The sequence below is a fragment of the Mixophyes fleayi genome, chromosome 2 (assembly GCF_038048845.1).
Source record: "Mixophyes fleayi isolate aMixFle1 chromosome 2, aMixFle1.hap1, whole genome shotgun sequence".
Taxonomy (NCBI): domain Eukaryota; kingdom Metazoa; phylum Chordata; class Amphibia; order Anura; family Limnodynastidae; genus Mixophyes; species Mixophyes fleayi.
Window position 1 is genome coordinate 336,543,079 of NC_134403.1, and position 26,450 is coordinate 336,569,528.

A 26,450-nucleotide genomic window follows, 5' to 3' on the forward strand; every position below is an offset into this window, starting at 1 on the left:
GCAGAACAGTCCCCGGCCAGGAACACATCCGATACTGACAGGTTATATGTCCTCTATACACCGTACTAATACAATAGGATGATGTTGTGATTATGTCGTGTTGGAGAGTGTAATGGGAATGTCGAGAGTGATCAGTATTTGAGATTTTATATATATATATATATATATATATATATATATATATATATCTATATATATATATCTATATATCATCATCATCATTTATTTATATAGCGCCAACATATTCCGTAGCGCTTTACAATTGGGGACAAACGTAATAAACTAATAAACAAACTGGGTAAAACAGACAAAGAGGTGAGAAGGCCCTGCTCGCAAGCTTACAATCTATGGGATATATATATATATATATATATATATATATATATATAATTACTAGTCCTGAATGACTCGGAACAAGCCAATGGATGATTACAAATATGGTCATTTTACACAGTTTGTTACATGTAATATAACCCTGGAGTATTATACAGTACAGTACAGTACATAAGATATGGTCCTAATATGCTAGAAAGTAAACAGCAGAATTTACTATATATCATCATCAGATTCTTGGTCTCTTTGTCGTGATTTTAGTAATTCCATCTCCATCGGCTGAGCACACTTCAGTTTTGTATTAACCACCCTGGTGGAAGTAAACAGTTTATGATTAACAAAAGAGAACAAAGTAGTGACATTGTTACGGAGGCTAAAATAAATACACAAGCCCCAAGGTGGCTGAGATCCAAGTCTGCCAGATAAGCCACTTAAAACTGTACACATATGAAACACACATGGGCAGAAGGGGAGTTAGTTCAGCTGTAACTGTAATACCCCGTGTGGTGTTATTTAGAGTAATAGGTTGAAACTGCACCAGAGAGGTAAGGAGATTTATCCAGAGGTTTAAAATGACACAAGTGTATTCTTAACGAACTTCCTTTTATTATTATTATTAATTATTCTGATATTTATTTTAGAAGCAAACAATTATTTTTAAACAATATCTTATCATTTTAAAACTATTTACAATTGACAAACCTTTAAATTCACCTTACTAACAACACTGACATCTCTAATATTAATATATATAACTTAATTTCTCAATACAACTTCAAGATCTACATCGACTATTTCAATAACTATTTGTAGAAGTGGTGCACGTGGTTGGGGCCCATAAATTTCTTTATTTTTCTTAAGCAAGCAGTTCAAGTATATGTAACATGTGTCTAAATAACTGCTGATGTTTCCAGTGTCAGTGATGTAATGGGGGGAGTTATACTGATCTGTGGCTGCTGAACTGTTATCATACAACTCCAACTTGTCTCTCTCCTCTCACACGGTCCTCAGTACATAGCTCAGTCTCTGTTGTGTGTGTACTCACAGATCTCTATACTGCTTAGTAATGTCCAGCACTTTCCTTTTTGCTCACGCCTCTCTTATGCTCACTTCTTCTCTTCTTACACTTTCTTCACTTTTAATCTACTTATTTATTACTTTGTCCAATTTTCATTCTGTTCCTATCTTTTTCACTCTCCGTTTATCAGACACAGGGATCTCTCTCAGTGGTCCTGAGTATCACACTCCTCTCTCTGTCACCCCCGGCAACCACCAACCACTCCCAACTGTCACCCCCGGCAACCACCAACCACTCCCCACTGTCACCCCTGGCAACCACCAACCACTCCCAACTGTCACCCCCGACAACCACAAACCACTCCCAACTGTAACCCCTGGCAACCACCAACCACTCCCCACTGTCACCCCCGGCAACCACCAACCACTCCCAACTGTCACTTCTCCTTCAAGAATTTTTTTTTTTTTTTTAAATCTTTATAAACACTTATAACAATTAACAAATTAAATTAACAAATTAAAAACATATAGATACACCCCAGGGTACTCAGGTTTTGGGGTATCACATAACAACTAATGGCAGACATTATTATCATCCCTTATTTATATAGCGCAAACATATATCATGGTGCTGTACAACAGAGATTTATCTTTTTCACTTATCTCTATTAATTCCAATGCAGCATGTATATGTTGTTTATTACCAGTTTAAAGGGCTAACCATAGCTGGAAACATCTAGAAACAAATTGACGGTGAATCATTTAAAACCAAACGTGTGCTGAAGTTGTACTGCAGTTAGTTTACATGCATGTTTACATACTTGCAGCTATGCATCTACATAAGCACTAGTTCCCGTGCAGCCATGCAGCAGGAGTATTTCATTTATGTCCAGTTTTAGATAGATAATCTGACAATTTAATGGGCGGGACTTGTTGTCATGGTTATACTGTCAGTTACGACACACAATAAGCCACACATGAACTCAGCCTGCTTAGCTCACTGGCTGCTTATACTAACAAACTAGTTAGAGCAATTTATCTCTAAATTTGTGGATTAAAGGGGTTGTCCACCCTCCCACTACACATATTATATAGGGTGAGTTTCCATTATCTGAAGCGGAAGCACTTATGTAGAGCTCCATTGTATAGCCGAGAATGGCCTGCAATGTACTTATTTTAGTGCATTGCTACGTGGTTCAGTTCCTGCCATTTGCTATATATATATTTTATATATATATATATATATATATATATATATATATATATATATATATATATATATATATATATACACACGAACGTGTTTTTCACCTTTAAATGCCTGGATGAATAATGGGTTAACTTTTGCAATCTAGATATTAATAAAAAGACAACACCTCCTTTAGACTAATGATTTTCATAGGCTCAAATAATACAGTTTACTAACTGCGGCACATGCCTCCCTCCTACCATTCTTGCACTACATTATCCTCTCCTCCATCGTGTGACAGCTGAATCTAATAGTTTCCCTTGGAAAAGCCTGAAAACCATCTCCTCCCGCCAGGCAGCTCGATGGTGACTTCAGCGGGCTGGAAAGTCCAAGCATGAAACTAATTGGCCTTTGAACCTTCATAACGTTACATGGGAAATGGCTACTTTATTTTGACTCTACGGACAAATGTAACACTACCTGTAGGAACATGATATCAAAATAACATCTACAGCTTCTGTATAACCAAAGTGTTAAAGTAAAACAATGAATGAGGCTACTCTCAGTGATGGAGGTAGATTCATTTAAGTACACAAATAATAATAATAATAATAATAATAATAATAATAATAATAATTAATAATAATAAATAATGTAGCATTACTTACCAAGTAGTTATGCCATAATTCACACCAACAATCAGGAGTGCAAACGCATAATGCCAACAATAGCACATTGTAATGAACATTATATTACTGTGATCATTCTGGTTCCACTCAGGGCCACCACCAGGGGGAAACAGCACAAATCCAATCTGTAAAACATGATAATAATACAGATTATACGCTCCTCTACAAAGGTATTGTACTTAATCTTGAACACCCCATCTCTCTGCACAGTGCCATATTGTAATAATCTCTACCACTTTTGTGACATGATGAAGTCTGAGAGAGACCTATTGCCCAGTGGTGTGTCTATATAACAAGAAGGGAGGGGGGGGGGGGACAAAGGGAACTAGTTAAAATAAAAAATAAAAACTTTTTTTGTGACTAAATTAGTGGATTCTACTACATAGGTAATTTTGAAATTCAGACTATTGGTATTTTAGAGTGTACAATACTGGTATATAAATATGTGTATACAGAATGCTGTTTAAGTTGATGCCTCAAGCAACAGAACGATTAAACGGAGTCCGGATATACTCCTGTCGGTCTTTTCCCACAAATCCACGCTCCCTATACTATACGGGATTATACGCTATGGCTGGATCTCCCAAACTGTTAAAACAATATTCCGGGCCACCCATCTGACATGAAGCTAAATGCTAAATAAAGTAAAATAAGTGGAGGAAGCAATTCCAACCTAACCTGTAAAACTCTGCACACATAGGAGCTGTACTAAAGTCTCACATTCTCCTACTTCTTTTAGCACCATCTAAGTTAGTATTCTCTCTGCAGTATACATTTCCAAATAAGTATACATTTCATGTAAACATGTGGGAAGAACAATGTGTGTAAAATTAACGTTTGCTGCTGCAAGCAGGGTTAAGCCCTTCTCAGAGTTTCAACATATTTAATCTAGAAGTCTGTTCTTCTAATACACAAGTGTATGGAATCATAAAGGTGAAAGCATAACATCAATTTAACCACATGAGGGCAGCAATACTCCAGAATGCGAGCTCTACAAGTTCAGAGATTTAAATAATCCGGACAGTGAAGTTAAATACACAAAACCAAAACAAGTCCATCTAGTTCAACCTTTCAAATATAACTGTGTTAGATCAATTAGTAATAGATTTACTAAACTTGTTCTGTACTACGAATCTTCAGATTAGTAAAAGGGAGCTAAGTAACAGTACTAGAACATAAGCTATATATGATGAGCAACTAACTCTATACTTTTAGAACCACACTCAACCCATACTGGTGGAGTTATTAAACACCTGGTCACCATGATACAATGGGATCTAATTTAGAGCATTTAGTATCAGGGGTACACCCGGTAGCTCACAATACACCTACACCCACAAGGTTTTTTTACTATTTTGGCTCCAAACTCACCTTATGCCCATCAGTACTTTTCATGCATCCATGGAGCAATGCATGGACCACCAACAATTAGGGTCATTGATCCCTATGAAGAATTATCTTACAGTACACAAGTGTACACTTGACAGACTATGGACACAAGATGCTACTTTCATGTAGCCTTTTCTTGTGCCCATATGCTCGCACAGTGAACATTCATGTGTACTGGGGGCATGTTCTCTCTCAGGATGAATGATAGCTAATGAAGCTAGACTTCAATACACCTCAGCAAATCACACAACCAGTGCAGGAAACGTGTCTGTGTGTACAAGCCCTAAAGGTGACTTTGACCTATTTAGCTGTGATAATAAATTGCCTCATAAATGGAGCTAATGACTCTAAAAATCTAAACTCAGTAATTTAATATCTTCCTTCTAAAGGACTATGTCCTGATCCCAAAGTGACTCAGACTGTGGCACAGCTCCTCACCCACCTGCCAGAACCAACTGCCTTGTAATATGCACAGACTTGACCTGAAGAGCTCCAGAATGATATTCCCGCGGAAGAATACCTCCAGGAATATGCACAGAGCTCCCCCAAACACCGCGAATAAGAGGAGCAGATGAATGTGAAGATCTAGCGCCTGTCTGCCGTGAACGTGGTAATAAAACAGGAATCCTGAAATGAGAAAATGTGTCAATCTCCACCAGCAAAAAACACTTTATCATTACTATTGTTCTAGAATATCAGGATTATTCTTATACATTCTATTTATTAGAATATGATCATATAAGGTAATTATTAGTAGTGTTCTAAGGAAGGTGTGGAAACATCCCTGGAACCAGCTCGCCACAGTACCTACAAAATGTACCGCTGACTCCTGACTTTCCAGGGTGATATTTACTGCGGGTGCCAACTTTCCTACCCTTGTAGTAACAAGCTGGCACCTATATGTTTACCACTAGCAGGGGTGTCCCTTCCCTATACGCAGCTGGTACTGTACCCATTCCCTTTACAACACTAGGATATGGTACCAGCACCTTCCTCATACAGTCACAACACTAACTGTAGGAGGATGTGAATGGTACTGGTCTGTCTGTCCATATGCATCACCTCCAGCACTGACTGTATGAAGAGCAGGTTGAGACAACAAGGAGACAAGAGAAGCAGGCTGATGGCCAGAAGGAGATGTAAGAACATACGTATTCTGGTGACTAGATACACTGTAATCATGTTCCAGACATAGCAAAACATTTTTGATTATATTGTTAGGTTTCTCGAGAAACAGGCAAACGTTACCTATGTGACTGGGAGAACAAACAAATATTAAACTGCACAAACTAGAAAATCAGGTGCCGACCCGCTGAACAATTAACAAATACAAAAGTGATTGCAGCTGTATAAAAAAGGACAAAGTCCACAATAAAGATCAAAGAAAGGAAAAAGGAAAGACGCTGACACGTTTCATTTAGCTCAGCCCAACTTTATCAAAGTGGAATATAATGTGTCACTTCATACAATAAAAGTATGTTTTTAAATGAGCCGGTGTTCTGAGTATGTTTATTGTGACCTAATTAAGTATAGTGTACAAAGTGTGCTTGGTTAATCAGCGTTGTTTTATTTTTCCCATCTCATCTTCTTTTTTTTCCTTTAGCATCAGCTTACGTATAAGTGCAAAAGAAAAGAACAACACTTGGAAATCAAGGTGATTATTCCTCAATTATTTTGGCATTATGCCGAAGGGGTAGCATACTGTCACAACTTACAACAACCGCACTTAGTAAATCTAGCCCTGCACTGGACCTGAATATAGGTGTTGTGTGACCATATGCCTTTATACAGATCATAGAACCCTAAGGTGACTTACAAAATCTCTTTTATTCAACAGTAAGGAGTCTGGTGATCCTGTATCCAGGTGTGTTTTACCAGCAGTTATAGAGTCCATCACAGAACACCTTCCTGACGAGTCATGTGACCCAAGTGACATCACTACTCTTCCAATATAAGTTATATAGTACATGAGTGACATCACAACTCTCTCAATGTAAGTGATGACATCACAACTCTCCAAATATAAGGATGTATTTTACAAGACATGTCTCTTGTGTATTATAATGAAATACCTTCAACAAAGACAGCAATTGCGAGCATCATCCTATCCATGGCCATGGGGACAGCTTTCGTGGTGTGAGTAATGATATCGACCACACCTGAGATACCATAGAAGAAGTACATGGTGGAGTGTTGCCAGTTCATTAGATGGTCCCACTGCTTCTCCTCATGATTGTACAGCTTCAGGTGAGGCCCATCTGGTACAAACTGTTCAGCTAATATTCCTGAGAGAGACGAGGGTTCAGGCTCAGAGTGAGGAAGACATGAGAAACATGACTTTATTTCTCACTACTGTGTTTCTAAAATATCCCTTTAAGAACACTTCATATAATGATTTATTTAGAGTATAATATATCAATTTTGACTTAACAATATGCCACAACTTTCACAGAGGTTGTCCACACACTGCCCAATACAGAATATACTGTGTGCATATATATGTGCTCAGTGTGGCTTCATGCTTCCAACATCCCCGACTAGGATAAACAACAGACTTGGAACACTTTAACACATAGCAACCAATCAGATATCAGCTTTTAGCAGTCCTATATAGTGGAATGAAAGCTAACATCTTATTTGAAGGGAAGGGACAAAATGTTTCAAAGTGCAAATATGGGGCAAGCTGGAAGAAACAATATATGAAACAATGTAATTTGTCTAATTAAATATGTATTTTCTTTATTAGCATGGTGTAATAATCTGGCCATGTATATAGAGTTATAAATCGATTAAGCCTTTTTTCTTTTTGTACTATTATTTGGGAGGTACCCATGGGAGACCTACCACTGTCTTTAAGGTACCTTTTGGCCTCCTATGGGATGCATTATCTTCACATAAATTTTGCTCTAAATTTAAAATTAGTATATATTACCCAATATTGCTTACCTTGTAAGAGGCAGATTTTATACTATTGTTTTTGCTGGCTGACAGATGAGTGTAGCTTAGCCCTTCCCTAGATTTGTATTCTTTTCCTAGTATAAATAGATCGATCAACATACCTTTTTTCTCCGTCATACTGACAGTGTACAGTTAGTATACTACATTAAGCTATTGTCATGTTGTACACCATAAAATAGTAATCATGCACACTACGCCTATGGCCATTAGTGCTATCTCACTGGGTCAATGGATGGCTAATACATGATATAACTACATTACACATGAAGCCATTAGTTTGCTGCACCTTAAAAGCTAACTTGATAAAATGTTTAAAACTACAGAAACCGGAAGGAAATAAGGACGTATTACCTTTACTGCTTCTCCTATCCAAGTCACACAACAGAGACTGCTCTTATCAAATGACAATACAATAAATGATGTCAGTGTAACAGTACAGATGTATGGTATATACCTATCAAAGCAAAAGCAGCCTTCACTGCTCCTTCAATGACTTCCACACGCTGGAATCCAATTTTTGAGCCAAAAGAACAAATCTTCTTATTCTTTCTGCAGGCATACTTCAGGGGATATTTCACAGACCACCACAGACCGAATATGAGGAAGAAGCTTCCTGGCAATGCGTGGCCTTTAAAATTGGCCATTGTTTTCTCTGTGGTTCAACACTCTGCAATTAAAAAGAGATTTAATGTGAAGGCTACATGACCGCCTGCCACTTGTCACGGACTTCCCACCCCAGATAGCTAGGATTGTACAACAATATAACAATACTTACCACTCTGAACCATTTTTTTGTGAAGTAAACATACAAGTAATTGTTGTTTAGGGTAAGATTCAGTTTATGTTTGATACAATTAATGTTATAGAAAATAAGAAACCTTATTGCTGCTGAGAAGATCGCAGAGCATTTGATATTGCAGTAAACTTTGTTTTACAATTTCAGTACAAATAGATATTTTGAACATAAATTAACCTCTATAAACACAGCTGTGCCAAGGCAAATTAAACAGGAAATCTATGCCGCCTTTTCTTTTTTTAATCCCTACAAATTGCCTTTTGCACATAATGATCAAAGAGATCTAGGCAAAACAGGAGGAATATTCATCAGTAATGAACTAAGACAGTACACTTGGGAAATGAAAGGGAAAAAGCTGTACTCAAAAAGTATGTAGAATGAATCTGCTGAAAATGTGAATGAGGATTTAAAGAAACAATACACTAAAACTCATATGCGTAAAACGTCACTAATGCAGGCTTAAAGAAAACATGTCAACTATGGGTAACAGTACCTTTTAGATGTGTGGGCACTACGCAGGCTGAAAATAACACATCCCCTCTGTGCCCGATTGGCCTGGGGTAAGGGGCACAAAGGAAATGTGTTTGCTCACTCTCTTAAGCGGTTGGTTCCCTACGTCACAGCTCCCATAACTCAAGAGACAGAGGGACTATATGGAGGAAGCTGCTGGGGATGGAGTTACACACAGAGGGACTGCATCGAGCACAATGAGACAAGTAATCTTATCCAAAGCTGGATCACTTTATGGGGCTGAGCAGGGGGCTGATGGGGCTGGCGGTCAGATGCCCTCAGGGCCGGTCCCGTAGTAAGCTACCTTGGGCTGGGTCACTGGGCTACATGCACTTATTTTCCTTTAAAATGTTCCTAGCAGACTGCTGAGCCGAATCTCCCCCCCCCCCAGGCTGAAGTTTGCCAGCCCTCATCTGGGCCTGAGTCATTAAGGAGAGTAAAGCGTAAAAAAGGAGTAACTTTGCACTTGGACAAAACCATTTTGCATTGGAGGGGGAGGTAAATTTGAAAAGTATTTGTGTGCTACATGAAAAAACAGCCAGCATTTACCTTATGTGCAAAATAATAAACTAATTTGCACCCCTTGCGTTGTAACGTGGTTTGTCCAGGAGCAAACTTATTCATTTTTTTTTTTGCTTTGCTTTCCTTAATGACTCAGGCCATATATGCTTAAAGAAAACCTAACCCCCAAAGCTAAAATGCTAATGAATGAAGCATGATAGTAATTTCCAGTGTTCCACTGCAAGGCTTACTAAAGTATTACAGAGTGCTGAAGTCCTCTGTACCTCCTGCATGTTTGCCATGTGACAGTCAATCATGCAGATGACTGATCTCTATGACAAATGTGCTATTTTCAAGTGTTTACCGAACCTTGGACATAGCTGGTAACGTTCATGATACTGTCAACTACTGCATAAATGTTAGTTGCCTAGATGGTTTGGCCCAAAAGTAACAAGTAAACTGGAGAAATCCTTTATGTGTGTCGTAGTTAAGTGGTTTCAATAGTGCTAACACATGTTCCAATCTAGTTGTCTGTTCCAATGAAAGAACAATTGTCTCTGTGAACATCTTGGTAACACATTCAGGGGGCAAAATTGTGCAGATTCAGGCATCAGGCAGTACGACTGGACTGTATTGAAAGCTCTGTCCACGTATGCCCACTTACCCTGACCTCACATACATGCTAATCAGGATCAGCCAACTTGGTTTTCAGATTAAGACCAATTCAATTGATGTTTGAATGCATTGATAGGGATGACACACTGCACAATGGTTGGCCATTTTTGGTAAAAAAAACAAAAAAACAAAAACAGCCTAACAAATCTGTAGTCAGCCTACTTTAGGTAATAAGTTAAGGAGCAGCTTGAGAAAAAATTAAAAAGGGGATGTCCACTTCTGGTCAAACCCCCCAAATGCCCCATAGAACAAATACAGGGCTCCCTTGCAATACACTCCGTTATATGAAGCCAGCAGCCATCGTGCTGTGAGGTCGCAGTGTAGGGGCCCGGATGGGGATTACGTCTACTCATTTCCTAGACAGCTGAATAGAGCTTTACAAGCTCACAACCCGATCAGCTGCTAGTGGTTCCGGCCATCAAGAGCTCTATGGAGAGGGCTGTCAAGATAGAGGGGGTAGAGGTGGGTAGTCCAAAACTGGACAGTGTGAGTGAATGGTGCATAAAGGAGCCCGTTTAAATAAAAATAAAGAAGGATGTGCCACAGCTGTGTCGCACAGCAGCGCACTTTTCTGCACTTGGTTCTGTGATTGGGAAACAGCTTATCCTATGACTTAAAGCAGAGAACAACTGCAGTTGAGGTCAGCCTGCCCGTTTTAGACAACATACCCATTGGGGGGTAAAATATATCCTTAACATGTGTATTTAATTCACATTAAGTGCATGTGTTGTGAAACTAATCACAGTAGCCAATGAGACCCAGTTGCATTTTTTCGTGCGGTTAACTTGTATAGAGCTGCACTGCACTATTTTGAACGCTTTTTCCATTTTATTGTGCAACATAGTTGAGGACAATACATTTATCTCTAAGCGCCGTTCTGAGCGAACATCTGAGCGCACATTGAAGAAGTACAAAAACACAATGCAGTTTATATGCGTTTTTGTTTGCGTTAAAAAACACATTCATACACCTGTGTGTACATAGTCTAAAGTAGATGTAAGGAGACTGATTTCTGAGTTTGCACTATAAAAGTTTCTCATAAATGAATATTGATTATAGTTGATATTTAACTTTAAAAATAGGTTTCAAAACACTGTTGTTATAATTAATTTTGCAGAAGGTCTACAATTTTATGTTTCTTGTTGGGATGAATGTACTTAGCTGCTAGAACTAACTTTCCTTCATTGGCATTAATAACTTGTCACTTTTCATGGAGCTCCATCACAATAGGTATCTGTATCACTAAGTAGCAGTAATCATTGTCTATAGCTCAGAGGCTACAGCGGCCCCATTGCCCCCATACTGGGCCTGAAGAAGAACACAGACAAATTCTTTTACGTTTTTATTTTGTAACACACACAAAATAGGGATTATTTTCATTACACTGACCAATGAAATACTTTGGGCCTGATGCTGAGTTAGGAACAATGCGAAAAAAAGGAGCACATTTGCACTTTGGCAAATCCATGTGGCATTGGAGGGGGAAGTAAATGCAAAATGTGGGGACAGATTTATAGCTGGGATAGCGCATGTCCTTTAAATTTCAGTGTACAAATAAGGCTATGAAGTATGTGTGTGCTACATAGAAAAGCAGCCAGTATTTTCCTTGAGTGCAAAAAAATTAATCAATTTTCACAAAGGGCTATATTTACTAAGCGGCGGGTTTGAAAAAGTGGGGATGTTGCCTATAGCAACCAATCAGATTCTAGCTGTCATTTATTTAGTACCTTCTGCAAAATGACAGTTAGAATCTGATTGGTTGCTATAGGCAACATCCCCACTTTTTCAAACCCGCAGCTTAGTAAATCTAGCCCAAAGTATCTAATCTGTTATACAGAATTTTTTGCTCAAATTCAGCATCTTGTAGCATTTTCCATAATAAAAACAAACGTGATTTCAACAATGTTTTAATAATGTTGAATCTTTTCTCATTAATTACACAGGTCTGCGAAATTTAAGGTATTGAAAGCTTTTTTAATAATACTTTTATATTGTTAATTATACTCCTGTCTACATCAAGAAATAGTATATAAAAAAATTACCACATCACATTAACCTATAAGGGGGTTACATACATTTTTAAGAAAAAACAAGAAGTTTAATTGTTCTTGACATATTTATTGTGACATGCGAAGAAGTGTAGATGATATCGATATCACTGTGTTTTTGTCTTAATTACATAATAAAATAACAATAAAATCAAACAGTAATAGAAACAAAACCATAATTATTGAAAAAAATCGTAGATTTTTTTTTAACAATTTTTTTTGTCTTCAAACTTCGTTTTGTCGCTTTTCGCTTATAAGTTTTTTCTGTGTCGTCTCTGTGTATCATCCAGCAGTAGTCAGCCATCATGCTAACGTCCCAACGATCCTGGTATCTTCTTTCTACATCTTTAATGTCTTTGGTTGAACCGTTCACCCTGTTCTTCACTGTAGTCTGATTATTCGGGAAATCATCAATATGGGAATTCAAAAAATGTACATTTAAACTCATATTACAATCAAGGTTTCTGTAACTATTAAGCATTTCCCTGACAATTTCTTTGTAGGTTGGATCCTTGACATTGCCTAAAAAATTTTAAATCACTTGTTTGAACGAAGTCCACGCTGAAAGTTCCACAATATTCATTACACGCCCGAAATGTTCATTTTTTATTAACTTTGTAATGTCAGGGCCTGTAAAAATGCCTTCCTTCAGTTTAGCATCAGATATGTTAGGGAATTTGGTGCAAAGATATATGAAAGTTTCTCCATCTTTAGGCAGCGCTTTTACAAATTGATTCATCAGTCCTAATTTTATATGTAGAGGTGGAAGTAAGACTTTTTTTGGATCTACTAAACTGGATTTGATTACATAATTTTTTCCAACTTCTAAACTTTTTCAAGTTGGCCAATTGTTTTTTTGCCAATGTAAATTTTTTAGCTCTGCTTTCGCATTCACAGAGAAAACTTGGGAATTTGGTGTAACCTTGTTGCTGGCCAAGTACCATGCATAACATTTTAAGATCTCCACATATTAACCAGTTGTGTCTTGCATATCCAATCAGTTCCAAAACAGTTTTCAAATTTTCAGGTTTCTTTAAGATAGACTAAATGTGCGAATGGTATTGACGCGTATGTGTTGCCATTGTGCAATAAAACAGCTTGTAAACTTCTTTTTGAAGACTCTATGAATGTATATGTACTGTGTGTGTGTGTAGTGTGTACTGTGTGTGTGTGTGTGTGTGTGTGTGTGTGTGTGTGTGTGTGTGTGTGTGTGTGTGTGTGTGTGTATGTGGTGGTAGGCAGGGGTTAAAATGAGCCGGCACAGGGCAAAACTTTGTTGCATCTGTTGTATTCGGTTCCACCTTCGCCAGCTCACCTTGTAGTTGCTGTGTGTGTGCAATGTTCCTTTAAACAGTATGGGGTTTAGGCCCTTTGTAAATTTCAGCTCCAGGCCCATGTGGACCTTAATCTGGCACTGGGTCGGGGGGAAGTTTTATGACGTGAACTGAATTGCAACGTTCTATACTACCGACTGAATTAATTTAAGACAAGGTTTTACAATAAATGTAGGCAGAATACATTATTTTAAAAAATATGAAAAAAATTACGAATTCATAAATACACGTTTTTCAGAAAAACGTGATGTGATATGCAAAACCGGGAGTCATTTTCGAGTTCAGAAGCCAAAAATCTATAAGTATCACATAAATTTGTTAAAAAATATTTTTCCTCGCAGACCTGTTTCATTAATGGTGTTTCCAGCATGTGCCCTATTTGTATTAATCCCATAGAAATAACCAAACCATTGAAATGAATGGGCCATTGCAATTGGGAAAACCTCCATTAGTTATTAAATTAAATAATTAGCAATATGCTTCCTCTTTTGACCCCAATCCTCAACCAGACTCAGCAGCAGACAGCCTGTTCTGGTTTCCTTTAAGACAGCGAAACCATAGACAGCATAGGAAGCCTTGGTGCCTTTCTGGGGTGGGGGATGAAAGATAACAGCACCCAAACAATCAGCACCTTGATCACCCCAAGACTACCAGTCCTGTGTGAAAAGCTTTACTGACCACCTTATGCTGTGGGGCCAGAGTGTTGAAAAACATTGAAACCACCAAACTGGTTTCAATGTAGTGGACACAGGGGTCTAAGGCCCCTGCTCATTATACCAAAATAAAAAAAAACATGTAAACACATACACAATTTTAAAATGCACTTTTTTAATGCTAAAATAAAATCATTGTTCTTGATTCAACTTAGTCCAAACGTATAAAAATGTACAAAAATCCGTGTATACAAAGATGCATCTGCTTGCTAGCTAAATGTCTACGGCAGGGAGCCCCTGGCACTCGAAGGCTTCGCAGGTAGCTAGCTAATCATAAGTGGTTTACAGCAATAGCAACTGGCTGCCAGGGAAGAGGAGTGTCCAGGAAGGCAAACAGAAGCCAGTTTTCATTATGGCAGCCATATCAAGAGGAAATCAACACAGGCTGTCTGCCATATGGGCTGGTTTATGATTTGGGGGGGGGGGGGGGGGATAATTTTATTGCCAACTTTTCCCATTCATTCCATAGCTGCATTCATTTCAGCAGCATTTCTACATTACATGTAGCACACTGTCTTGAAACACCACTGAAAAGAATGGGCCATTGAAATAAATTGTAAAAGCTCTACACAAGCGTTTTAGTACATCTCACTGGTTTTGAAGTGTCTAAAAGCAAGGAAAACATTTTTAGCGATGTCCACAGCAATTTACTAAATCTATTCTTCAGAACTCCCCCTCCCCTGTTTTACACTTAAAACTGAGAATTCTGTGATTGCAGTGATTTTGCCTTTACACATTCAATATCTACCTCAAGCTGCCACTAACAGCTATATGAATCCAGCACAGATAACATGTGTAGCACAACTCTATACCAGGCACCAAAAAAAAAAAAAGGTAGCTGAATAAGTGAACATTGGACACATCACAAGGAAGTAACTCCCGGACCAGGCATCACGTACGTGACTATACTCATTCACTGTGAATGACAGAGAAGACACACCTTCACCACAGCACTATATATCATATATACATATACCTATATGCCCCCATACCTAATCTATACTAACATCAATAATGGGGTCAACGTATAGGATAATACCATGCAATTAAACAAATATGCAAAGCAGCATTAAGATAATGTCCTGGAGGTTATAGGAAATTCTGCAATAAAAAATGTACTATTTGAAATCATATAATACAACAAGTTACAATGTAATGAATGGTGCAGCTTATTTGTAACATGTTTGGATAGGATCCTCATTGTACATGAAACTTTACTCACCAACTTCAGGTCCAGAGTCAGATCCCAATCAGTTCTAGAGCTCTTTAAACGTCACCAGCTCCCCGTGTTATTCATCGGGATACACATAAGATCGTTTAATAAGATCAATTACCCTGCAATGCTGAAGTTACCCTGGGGACAGCGAACTACCACTGGGTGCATTGCCCGAATCTAACTGTAAGATACAATAAATCAACATGATTGGCAATAGCCATTGGTGAAAACACGCTGGGGCGGGGAAACGACCGGGGCATTTGGTAGGCTCTCCCAGCTGTCTATCTTATCGACAGCACATTCCACGTGTACCGTCTTTCTCCCCCAGCTGGCAGGTATGAAGTACTGCAGCCTTGTGTTGCGATGATGAGGTTGAGAGTGTGCACTGGAAAATGTGATGTGTTTATATTACTTGTGTGTACAGAAGTCGGAATGCTCTCTTTATTTGACTGGGAGGCTTGAATTAGGGTATTCATGGCAAAAGCCTTTTTTAGGACTAAATTCCATGGGGTGGAACTACATACTTTGCAATGTAGTTAAATTAGATCTGTTATAATAATAAATATGATTTGAGTTATTAAATAATAAATTGCAGGGTGTCGAATCTAAATCAGATTGTTCACCTGTAAGTGTCAGTTTATCAGTTATGAGCTCATCAGCTGGAGAGAATTAAATACACTGCATGGTTTGAGTGTATAATAAACTCTGCTTTATTAGTTCCTATCTATATAGCAAAAATCACGTATTACAGAAAACTACGCCCCAAAAGGTTTTAACCACTCATGCTCCCTTTACACAGATGTTACTATATTCTCTCATTATCGCACAGGAATACATCCCCCTTGGGGGGGTTGGCTTATCTCCAGTCTGCTATGTCCAAGGTTATAAGCATAGTCTTGCAAATAATGAATTATTCCTACAAACCAGCTGCATCTAATTTGTCTTTAAGCTATAACAGAACAAAATGGCTATAAGGCAACAAGATGGCGTCAGCTTAGCAAAATCACATTTCTCAAGGGAAAATGGGATGTCCAGTAGGACAGGCAGAGTAGTAAAAACGAATTTTAAGTGACCAATATTGTCTCTTGCTACTGACCAAATAAATCCAGAAATTGTTATTTATTGGGCACAAATATTACCTCACATGCAGGGCCTTTAGAACATGGCAAGCATACAGGGGAGCCCTTCAGTCTGTCTTAGCTGAAATGTTTTTTTTTTGTAAGGGCTTCTTTTTGGTAAGGGCTACTTGTCCCCTTAATAAGTCCAGTGCATGTGCAAGTTCCAGTAGGGGGTGGGGGGCCTGGAGATACCAGCACCATCCCTGCTCACTTATACATTTTGCACATAAATAAATTACTGGCTATTATTTTATGTAGAACACAAGTATACTTGATAGCTTTATTTGTACACTGAAATTAGAGTTGATCTAGAACATGCCCTACACCAACCATATATCTGTCACCACATTTTAAATTTACCTCCCCCTCCAATGCAACATGGTATTGCGATTTTGGACCATTTCATTTTTTGTTTGTCTTATTGTGTATTTGAGAGTTTCAGACCGATCTCTTTCTTTAATTTTGTCTACAGCTTCTTCAATTAATTCACTGGGATATCCTCTCTCCCTAAATCTACTGGAATATATTGAGAGCTGTTCTTCGAAATCCCCATTGTTACTACAATTACGTTTAAGTCTATTGAACTGTGAAAAAGGTATATTATTTTTCCACTTTTTTTGTATGGATCGGTGGAGATCTGGAGGACTAAAGGCACAGCACAGATTACTCCATTATCTTCTGTAAAGTTTATCATCTACAACTTCATGGTACGCAAGTTATTACTCTATTCCACGCTATACAATTGATAATACACTCAGAGGCGCCCTGCTTGTTCTTCTGTTACAGCATTCCATCCCGTCCGGATTAACCATCTGGTTTAAGGCTATCGAGGCTGCCACTCTTACAAGAGTCAAGTGTTTTTTTATGCATTGTGGATTTGGGACTGAATTCTCATATATATTGTATGTATATCTTTTATATATATAATCTTTCCACCTCATTTATTTGAAGTGGTTACGCTGTGGTGATCAGCGCCAGTTATATCTCTATTTTTGCTTTTTTATATATATATATATATATATATATATATATATATATATCTGTTTATATATAATAATAATTTATGGTCCAAACCTAATGACCGCACACATCCAATAATAGTTTTAATTCAATAGATCAGGATATGTAACCTATAACTATCCAGCTGTTGTGGAATTACAAGACCTAAACAGAGATTGGCAGGGCATGATGGGAGTTGTAGTTCCACAACAGCTGCAGTGCCATGGATTGCTTGCCCCAGCGCTAAATAGGATCAAAATTATTTTAAAAATTATAATTATTTAGACATTTTTGCCCTGTTGTCCCTATCAAGATGTCAATTCTCTACGAAGCTTGTAGATCATACTTGCAGCTGCTAAAACTCAAAAATTGGAAGCAACAAGAACCCCCCTCAACCTATGCTCTTAAAAACTTCATCTGGCATATCACATGCATGGAGAGCATTACATACTATCTCCATGGCAAACAGTCTAAGTTTAATGCCATATGGGCTCCAGGTACTTCATAGAATGTCAATCTAGATAAAATCTACCAAGAGCGCCAACTCCTCCCTGAGTCATACATATGTACATATGTATACCACCATTTGGATATTCCAGAAGCTGTCTGCGATACCTTTTTATATTCTTAATCGCATAGGATATATGACTTCCAGATATGTAAGTTACCTTGTTTTTCCTTGATGTCAGAGGCATATTAAACATCACCTTGCAATGATTGATATTATTTTATTGTTGGTCCTAAACCTCAACTTTAAACCCTGTTTTGCACATGTTTATAAATTTTTGCTTAGCTTTCGGAGCTTGACCCCAGTGGCTATCACCATCTGAAGGTGGCGGTAGCCATTCAATCCTAAGGGAAGAGCGTTGCAGGAAAAGGCTCTTCAGATCCCGCTCCATCAACCTTCCTCCTCTCCCCTGCTTTAATTACCGGACATGACCTTTGCACAGTTAAGACTGAGTCAGGACCTGGACTTTTCAATTAGATAAGAGTCATATCCGGTACAACCTCCTATCGGATGTGCTGTACGATATGACTTTAATAGTAAATTGCTACGTTTATTGATCTACTATCGCAGCGATGACAGATGATACATCATGGGGCAAAGGTGCGATTAATGTTAAATAGGTCCCTTAGAGTGATAGGAGAAAAAGATTAGTGGTCGTCATTCTTCTTACGATACATTTGAGCATGGCCAAGCACCCACGTTTAAAAAAAAATGGTTTGATGTGTTTTTTGCTCTTATTTAGGAACGATCCTAAAAACTAAGGAGTTTTCCAATGGGGATGGGATTAGAGGTTTATCAGAGGGACCAATTAAAGTGTTGTCCCAGCAACGTTCATAGTACCATCATGGTGCGCTGTGCAGCACCAGCACAGCGCACCTTTAAGTCATGTGTGACACTGAGCACCACTACGGCAGTGCTGTAACAGATGCAACTGAGACAAGGCAGAAACAGGAAGTGGTAGAACCTTTAGACAGGAGAGTAGAAGGCAGCACTGGGACACAGGGAAAGGGACAGTGGGACCAGGAAGAAAAGCAGCAAAGCAGATACACAAGAGGCAGATACACAAGAGGCAGATACACAAGAGGCAGTTACACAAGAGGCAGATACACAAGAGGCAGATACACAAGAGGCAGTTACACAAGAGGCAGATACACAAGAGGCAGTTACACAAGAGGCAGTTACACAAGAGGCAGATACACAAGAGGCAGTTACACAAGAGGCAGTTACACAAGAGGCAGATACACAAGAGGCAGTTACACAAGAGGCAGTTACACAAGAGGCAGATACACAAGAGGCAGTTACACAAGAGGCAGTTACACAAGAGGCAGTTACACAAGAGGCAGATACACAAGAGGCAGTTACACAAGAGGCATACTAATGCTTCTCAACATATTTCTGAGCATAATACTATGGCACATTAGCCATACTTGCCTACTTTCAGGCAGTGAGGTCCGGGAGATCCCAAGCAGGGGGCGTGACCAGAGGGCGGGAGGGGGCACGGCACGGTCAATTGCGTCATTTTGGCCCCGTCCCCAGCAAAGAAAATGCAGTTTTGACGCAGGGCGGGGCCAAAATGATGCGATTCACTGCAAAACGCATTATTTTGGCCAGAGAATTGCGAGATGCAGGAGACTTGCCTGCTCTCCCGGGAGTCTGGGAGACCAACCTAGATTTCGGGAGTCTCCCGTACATTCCGCGAGAGTTGGCAATTATGATATTAGCAATGGTGTGGTAAGTACTGACCATGTTTTTACTACTGGGGATATTACTAGGCATATAACTACTGCTAGATAAATCGCTCTGTAAATTACTACTGCTCAGCATAATGTTGCCATATTACTGCATCTGGTTATATTATTGAACATATTAGTAAATCTGGTCATATCATTGGGCAAATTACTACTGCTGGGCATACAGCTGGGCACAGGGATTTCTTTGCTGGAATAACATAGCTGCTACGTCAGGTCCCTTTCAGAAGTATGCTCATGGGGAAAGCATTGCTCTTCTTTGTTTTAGTTTATTTTAAAACAAATTATGAGAATAAGAAGCCGGCATGGCCCTGGTGTTGGGAGTGGGGGGAGAGGACATCACAGCAGCCCTGGCACCACCACCCTAGCTGCTTCTCTTCAGTACATGCTGCCTGTGCCAGGTAGCACAGCCACTATCCCCTTTGAATCTCCACATTCCCATTCATTAGCGGTGGACAAGGCTCACTTTCCATTGGAAAGCACAAGATGCTACTGGGTTTTCATTGGTCTTCATCTGATTATTGCCATGATGTCATGAGCTGGAGCTCGGAAGAGCAGCTATGAGCACTGAAAGAAGAATTTGGGTCACCAATATGTACTACACCATGATGAAGTCTACTGCTTGATCAGCTGTCACTACCCCAGTTATCCTCACCAGACCCCTTTGCCTTTCCTAGGGGTCACTGGAGGAACCACAATTCGCATCCGCGCAGCTCAGGACAGTCAATGCTAACATCCAAGGCGCTTTTACTGGATGGAACGAATGTCAAGATGCACCTGCTTGTCTGTCCCACGTTTTCTCTGTAGAGCACTGCGGAATTGGTGGCGTTATATATTAATAAATGATGATGGTGATGATGTGCAACTTGGCAATCCTTCTTTTATAAGACAGTGACACTTTAATAGTAGATAGAGCATGATGCTTATTCCCACATACTGTCCTGTTAAGACACCCATTCATTGAAGACGACCAACATAATGTAAAATGTGGCTGCAAGCTCTACAGTAGTGTAGAGGTATTTAACAAAGTACACTGCAGGGTCCGGGGCAATCTGTACAGAGTAAGTTCTGCTCACAAACATAGAAACTTTACTGACTTACCATTTATTTTACCGTTGTATAGATAAAATACTATTGGGTTTCTGACAACGAGTGATTACAGAATTGTTTCTATTTATTACGCCAATATTGGCTCTACACATTCATAATCTTTGTTGTTTCAGGGAAGGTTTTATGACGTCTTTATATATGGAACTTTTTATGTCTACACCTGCCAATAAGTCCAGCTTCTATATTTACAGAAAGAGTGATTGGATCTTGTAGGTTTACTGACTGTCTCATGGTTAAATATTGACTTCCCAAGGATTATGTATAGTGGAAAACTACCATTGACTTTTGTATCGGTTACTTACTGGAAACCTGATTTTTGCATGTAAATATATAAACTGGTATTGTGTATATCTATCTATCTATCTATCTATGTACTGTCCAGATTTAGGTGGGGCAGAGTTGAGGGTGCTGTCCTGCTGTCTCGACATTCAGCATGCTTTGTTATTGAGATTATGCATTCAAGAGACAAATCCATTCTCATTCAGTGACAAGACAAGAAAAACAAGAAAATCCAATAAAGATGGGGAGAGCTGTGTAGGAGTAGATAAGGACAAAGTTGGTGAGGGGGAAACTCTACAAAGATAACCTCAGTTTTAGGAGTTCCAGGGCACCTCCAATACCAAGTAGCGAGCTATCAGGTATACGGGGGCACGGGAGCCTCCACAAAGATGGCCTCAGTTTTAGGAGTTCCAGTGCTTCTCAAATAGCAAGTAGTGAGTTATCTAATATACAGGGGCATGGAAGCCTCCACAAAGATAGGGTGTTTTAGGAGTTCTAGGGCACCTCTAATACCAAGTAGTGAGTTATCAGGTATATGGGTGAGGAGAAGCCTCCACATAGATAAGTTCCAGGTCACAAAATAGGTCTGTCTTTTGCAAACCATGTAGGTGTGGGCTATTAAAAAATATGTTCTAGGTCAGTTTGAAGAGTCAGAAAATCAAGAGGGAACAGAGAATTTGTGCCTGCTATAGAAAAAAACATAAGTTCCAGACTTGAGAGAACTTGTGAACTTTGGGATGGTGGTGAGAGTCATGAAAAAGTTTTTGTTGATGCAAACACCAATTATTATAATTTAAAATGTCGGCTCCTCTATTACCACGTTGACATATCGAAAGCCAGTCAGTGAATTACAATTGCACCCACCATGAAGCTTGGAAAGATAACATCCCTAAAGGGCAGCCCATGTGCATAATACAAAACTGTTCCTCTAAAGCTGATTAGAAACACAGCAAAAGACATTAAAAAAAAATCAGAAGAGGCGATCCCACATATCTCTTGTGCAGGGCCTTTGATGAACTTAACGGAAAGGGATTCTCTTCTCTTTATGGCCACTAAAAGAAATAAAAATAACTACAAACAAAAAAAATAACGGGCTAATTGGGAAGACATCTCAAATTGGACCTTTATTTCGAGCTTTAACAGGTCGTTTTATAATATCATAAGAGTTATTAAAAACAATCCATTTTTAAGCGGGATCCCACCTTAAGGAATCTTTTACCAGAGGTGGTTATCTTTAAAAAGGGAGCCAAGAACAGTTTCTTAACACCACTGCCAAAAAGATAACTAAAGTAGGTGACAGCCCAGAAGTTAACTGGATTCCATTAGAACCCACAAGATGTTATAAATGAATTACGTGTAGACATTTCAGTAACATAATGCAAACACTTACATCAGCCTTAGGAAAAAGGCTCCTATTTATGAATAATCCCATAATTTGCCCAAGAACTATGGGGACGATTGAACGTTACTTTAGTGAAAGGAGGAGATATCTGTGATATCTAAACTATTGATACCTTGATCCAATACTTAAATCTTACGCATGTGGAAACAGCCGATTCTGCAGGATTTAGGGTTAATAAATGCTCAATAAATAATCCCCATATAGTTAAAATTCCACAGATTTACAAACTGCAACAGTTGTTATGTGAGATATGTACTTAAATGTAGCTGTAATTTGTACTATGTAGGAAGGACCACTAGGTCTTTAAAGGAAGGACCACTAGGTCTTTAAATACCAGGTTTAACATAGAAGAAATATTATTGAAACAAATGTATGGCTCATAGCGTTTCAAAACATTATGATTCAATACACAAAGGGAATGCAGATAGTCTTAAAATGACTGGTATTGAACACGTTAAATTGACAACACGAGGGTGAGACAGAGATAAACAACTATGCAGACAAGAGGTTTGCTGGATACACCAGTTTAACTTTTTATATCCAGAGGGATTAAATGAGACCATAGCATTAAATGAAATTATAGATTGACATAGGAGTCGGACTAGTCACTCCATGTGCTTAGTAAGATCAAAGAGAATATTTGTCTCTTTCCCCTTGTTGATATTAAAATGGGATCTATTTAACATTCATTGCAAATTGAATCTGGCATGTGCATCACATGCAATACATTTCTAGCATCATCCATAATACCCGACCCAGAACACTATAGCCCGAAACTCTCACCTACCCTGCCCATTACAAGATTAAATTACCCCCCTTCCCCAGCAGAAATTCACATCCAAATGAAGAACGGAAAAAACAGCTACCTTACCTATCTTGCTCCTTTCTATGACCCCATTCCTAATAATCCCTCTTCCCTACCTTGCTAATATATATATATTGTACTGTTGACCACTATTTTTGATATCATAAGACTTCACTGTCATAACTTTACAAACTATCCTAATTATCTTGCTCATTATCTGTGATTTCCCCCTTTCTCTTCTTTATTTCTGCACCTCCCTAGTTTATCTGTTTATAAACCTTTTGACAACCAATAAAAGGAATATAATAATATTAATTGGATTGTGGGGCTCTCTATAAATAGGTATATGTTATATATCGGTTTATAACGAAATAGCCTTTTATTTTTATTTATATTGATGTAGGTATATCATAACTGGGATCTCTACTTGTCTATTTAGATGATGTAAAAGGAATAACTTTGTATAGAACTCCGTTATCTAAAGTTAATTCAGAGTTCTGATTCTTTTTTTATTATAGAGATCATCACACAAGACAGGGATTCTTCATGATGAATTACTTAATATTTCAGAGAGAACTGAGGACATGCTAGTTATGCTATATTAATGGATTCATCACCCTATAGATTTATAACAGAACAATATGTCATAGAGAACATTCACACAAGTGTCAGTTATTCTTTCAATAGATGGATGTTTTGTGATAATATAATCGTCATGAAACCCTTCCAATTCATGAAGGGTTCTGCTGGATCAGCTGTGGAAGTATAAGTATAATCATTATTAAATTACTAATGCATAGTGCGTGGCCACTTAAACTACACTTAAAGTATGCTGTCGGTTCAAAGGTAAATCAATTGGGGCAATTTTCTTGTGCCCCAAGATCTTAAAGATCCCAATTATTAAATCAAAAATGGATGTTGTAAATGATCTGTGAAAGAGGCTCTACATTATTTAAAAATTCTTCCCGACTCCATGGGAGGCAGGGGCACACGGAGGATTGTCGGGGGGGGGGGTTTCCCCCAGACCCCTCCCCCAAAAAAAAACAACCCGAGAGAGAGCTGCTGCGCATGCGCCCGCACATGCGCAGCAGCTCTGTTTCGTCAGCTCTGTCCTATACAGCAGCCGCGGCGCTGTCTAAGAAGCGTCCGCGGCGGTGCTGTATACACTACAGCACCGCCGCGGACGCTTCTTTGACAGCGCCGCGGCAGCTGTATAGGACAGTGGCCACTTAGTTAGCGCAGGGGGGGTTTCTAGAGACTCAGAAACCCCCCCTGCGTGCGCCACTGGGAGGACTCGTATTCTTGACGTCCATTGTTGCAAGAAATCTTTTTTATGACCACAGGTACTTTATACTATATGTTTTATTTTTAATTTAAACTGAAAATAACGGTTCACTTTTGAGTTCATGAAAGTGTATTTTATATTGTCACTTTTTTCTTCTTTTTCTTTGTTAGCATTTTGTATTAAATGGGTGAGCTAGTTAATGTCAAGAGCCCACATGATAATATGATTTTTTTTAAACCATTACTTCTCAGGTATTTTAAAGCTATGTATGTCCACACTGTTACATTATCACCAATGACCACTGTTTATATAATTTTATATTAAAAGGTAATAAAAAAATAATATATAGCAAATAAGTGACTTTATTTACAGTGCAGCTGTACAATAAAAGCTAGACCTGAAATGTACAATCTAGAACATACTGTACCATGAAGTGTTATTATCTGACTGTAAAAATAAGATTCTATAATACAAAAAAAATCTGTGTGCTGTACAGCTGTCTGGTTTCAGGCATGGTCAGTTCCTTGCACCTGTAGAGAAGTGATTTATACTTGGCTGTAGAACGTTCATTGTTCACGGAACTTTCATCCGAGCAGAGGATAAGAAAAAGGATTTGGATGTGATGACCTGGACTCGACACGTGGGACACGTCTGCTTCTTGCATAGCCACTTCTCTATGCACTGTAGGGAAACAATAGAAGTAAGTTAAACACCTCTGAATAAATGACTGCAGTCTTGAAATATGTGTTTTTCTTCTTTTTCAACAAACAACAGGTCAATGCTTTTAAACTTGATATGGATATTAAAAAATAGATATAGTTCTATTATCAACTACATTATAATGAAGGGAAATAATTAAACAAATGTAATTTTCTTGGATTTTGTAGACTTCCTTGCAAATTACAGGAATTGACTTTGAAAGAGCAGTTTAAATCTAAATGTTATAAGTAGGTTTTGTATAGTGTGAGCCACGGCAGCTGCGGTAAAATAGGTAGATACAGCCCTGATATATAATGGTATCACTTATTTTACAACTTCAGGTAAAAGCATGACCCTCCCTAGTCCTGATTCTGGTTATTCTGCCAGGATTTTGACTGTAATACCGCTTTCATACTGCCGCCCCGGCAATATCCCGGGTTTTTCAAGCCGGGTTTATGCCGGGGCTCGGAGCGTTCCAGCTCAGAAACACCGTTCATACTGCACCTCGGACTTGGGAATTTCCCGGGTTGACCCCATTCATACTGCACAAGTCTGTGCCCTGGCAATTTGTGGGAGTCATCACCAGAGCAGTTTTCATTGGCTGAAAAATGGTGATGTCATTGAAAGGTGACTGTTTTTTTGACGCATAAACTTTTTCAGTGAAATAAAAGCAATTTTCTCCAACAAACTCCGATTCTGCTTCAGCTTGATCTGCACTCCACCATCCACCATTTCTCCTAAACTCCTTCTCGAATCTTCCACGGGCTCCCACCAATGACATCATCCTCCAGAGACAGGCAGACAGCCAATCAGCTTGTTTTCTGTGCAACCCGGGTTGAAAAACCCGGGTTGCACCATTCATAGTGCAGGCAACCCGGGTCCGACCTGGGAATTACCCCTCGATAAATCCCGGGTTGAAGACCCGGGTTTTTAGATCTGGGATTTTTGACTTGTACCATTCATACTGCACCAAGACCCGGGTCGTTTGAGCTCGCCCCGGCAAAAACCCGGGATTTTGGTGCAGTATTAATGGGGTATTAGGAATATTGGAAGGTCCCACGGAGAGTGCCAGCAGCAATGGAGAGGTGAGAGAGGGGTCTTCATAAGCGCTAGACACCCCCCATACCCC

General features: G+C 38.9%; 2 protein-coding genes across 3 annotated transcripts in view; both read right to left on the reverse strand.

The window, feature by feature from the left end:
• Nucleotides 1–370: 370 nt before the first annotated feature.
• Nucleotides 371–15,556, reverse strand: TMEM45A (transmembrane protein 45A). The gene is made up of 6 exons (XM_075198205.1): nucleotides 15,375–15,556; nucleotides 8,030–8,242; nucleotides 6,690–6,902; nucleotides 5,060–5,244; nucleotides 3,208–3,353; nucleotides 371–643 (listed from the first exon to the last, which is right to left on the reverse strand). The coding sequence occupies exons 2-6, from the start codon at nucleotides 8,217–8,219 to the stop codon at nucleotides 550–552; spliced, it is 828 nt and encodes a 275-aa protein (XP_075054306.1). The 5' UTR covers nucleotides 8,220–8,242; nucleotides 15,375–15,556; the 3' UTR covers nucleotides 371–549.
• A 9,410-nt stretch (nucleotides 15,557–24,966) lies between these two features.
• LNP1 (leukemia NUP98 fusion partner 1) overlaps nucleotides 24,967–26,450 on the reverse strand; it is a 41,684-nt gene continuing 40,200 nt past the window's right edge. For both annotated transcript variants that reach the window (XM_075197000.1, XM_075196999.1), the window contains one exon: nucleotides 24,967–25,303. In XM_075197000.1, the coding sequence (XP_075053101.1) occupies nucleotides 25,196–25,303 (108 nt within the window). In that variant the 3' untranslated portion in view covers nucleotides 24,967–25,195. The remainder of the gene's footprint in view (nucleotides 25,304–26,450) is intronic.

Coding starts and splice junctions, on each gene's coding strand:
- TMEM45A (XM_075198205.1), bottom strand. CDS start 8,219: ATGGCCAATTTTAAAGGCCACGCATTGCCAGGAAGCTTCTTCCTCATA. Junction 6,903..8,029: donor GGCTGCTTTTGCTTTGATAG/GTATATACCATA, acceptor CGTCTCTCTCAG/GAATATTAGCTGAACAGTTT. Junction 3,354..5,059: donor AAGGCAGTTGGTTCTGGCAG/GTGGGTGAGGAG, acceptor CATGTTTTACAG/ATTGGATTTGTGCTGTTTCC.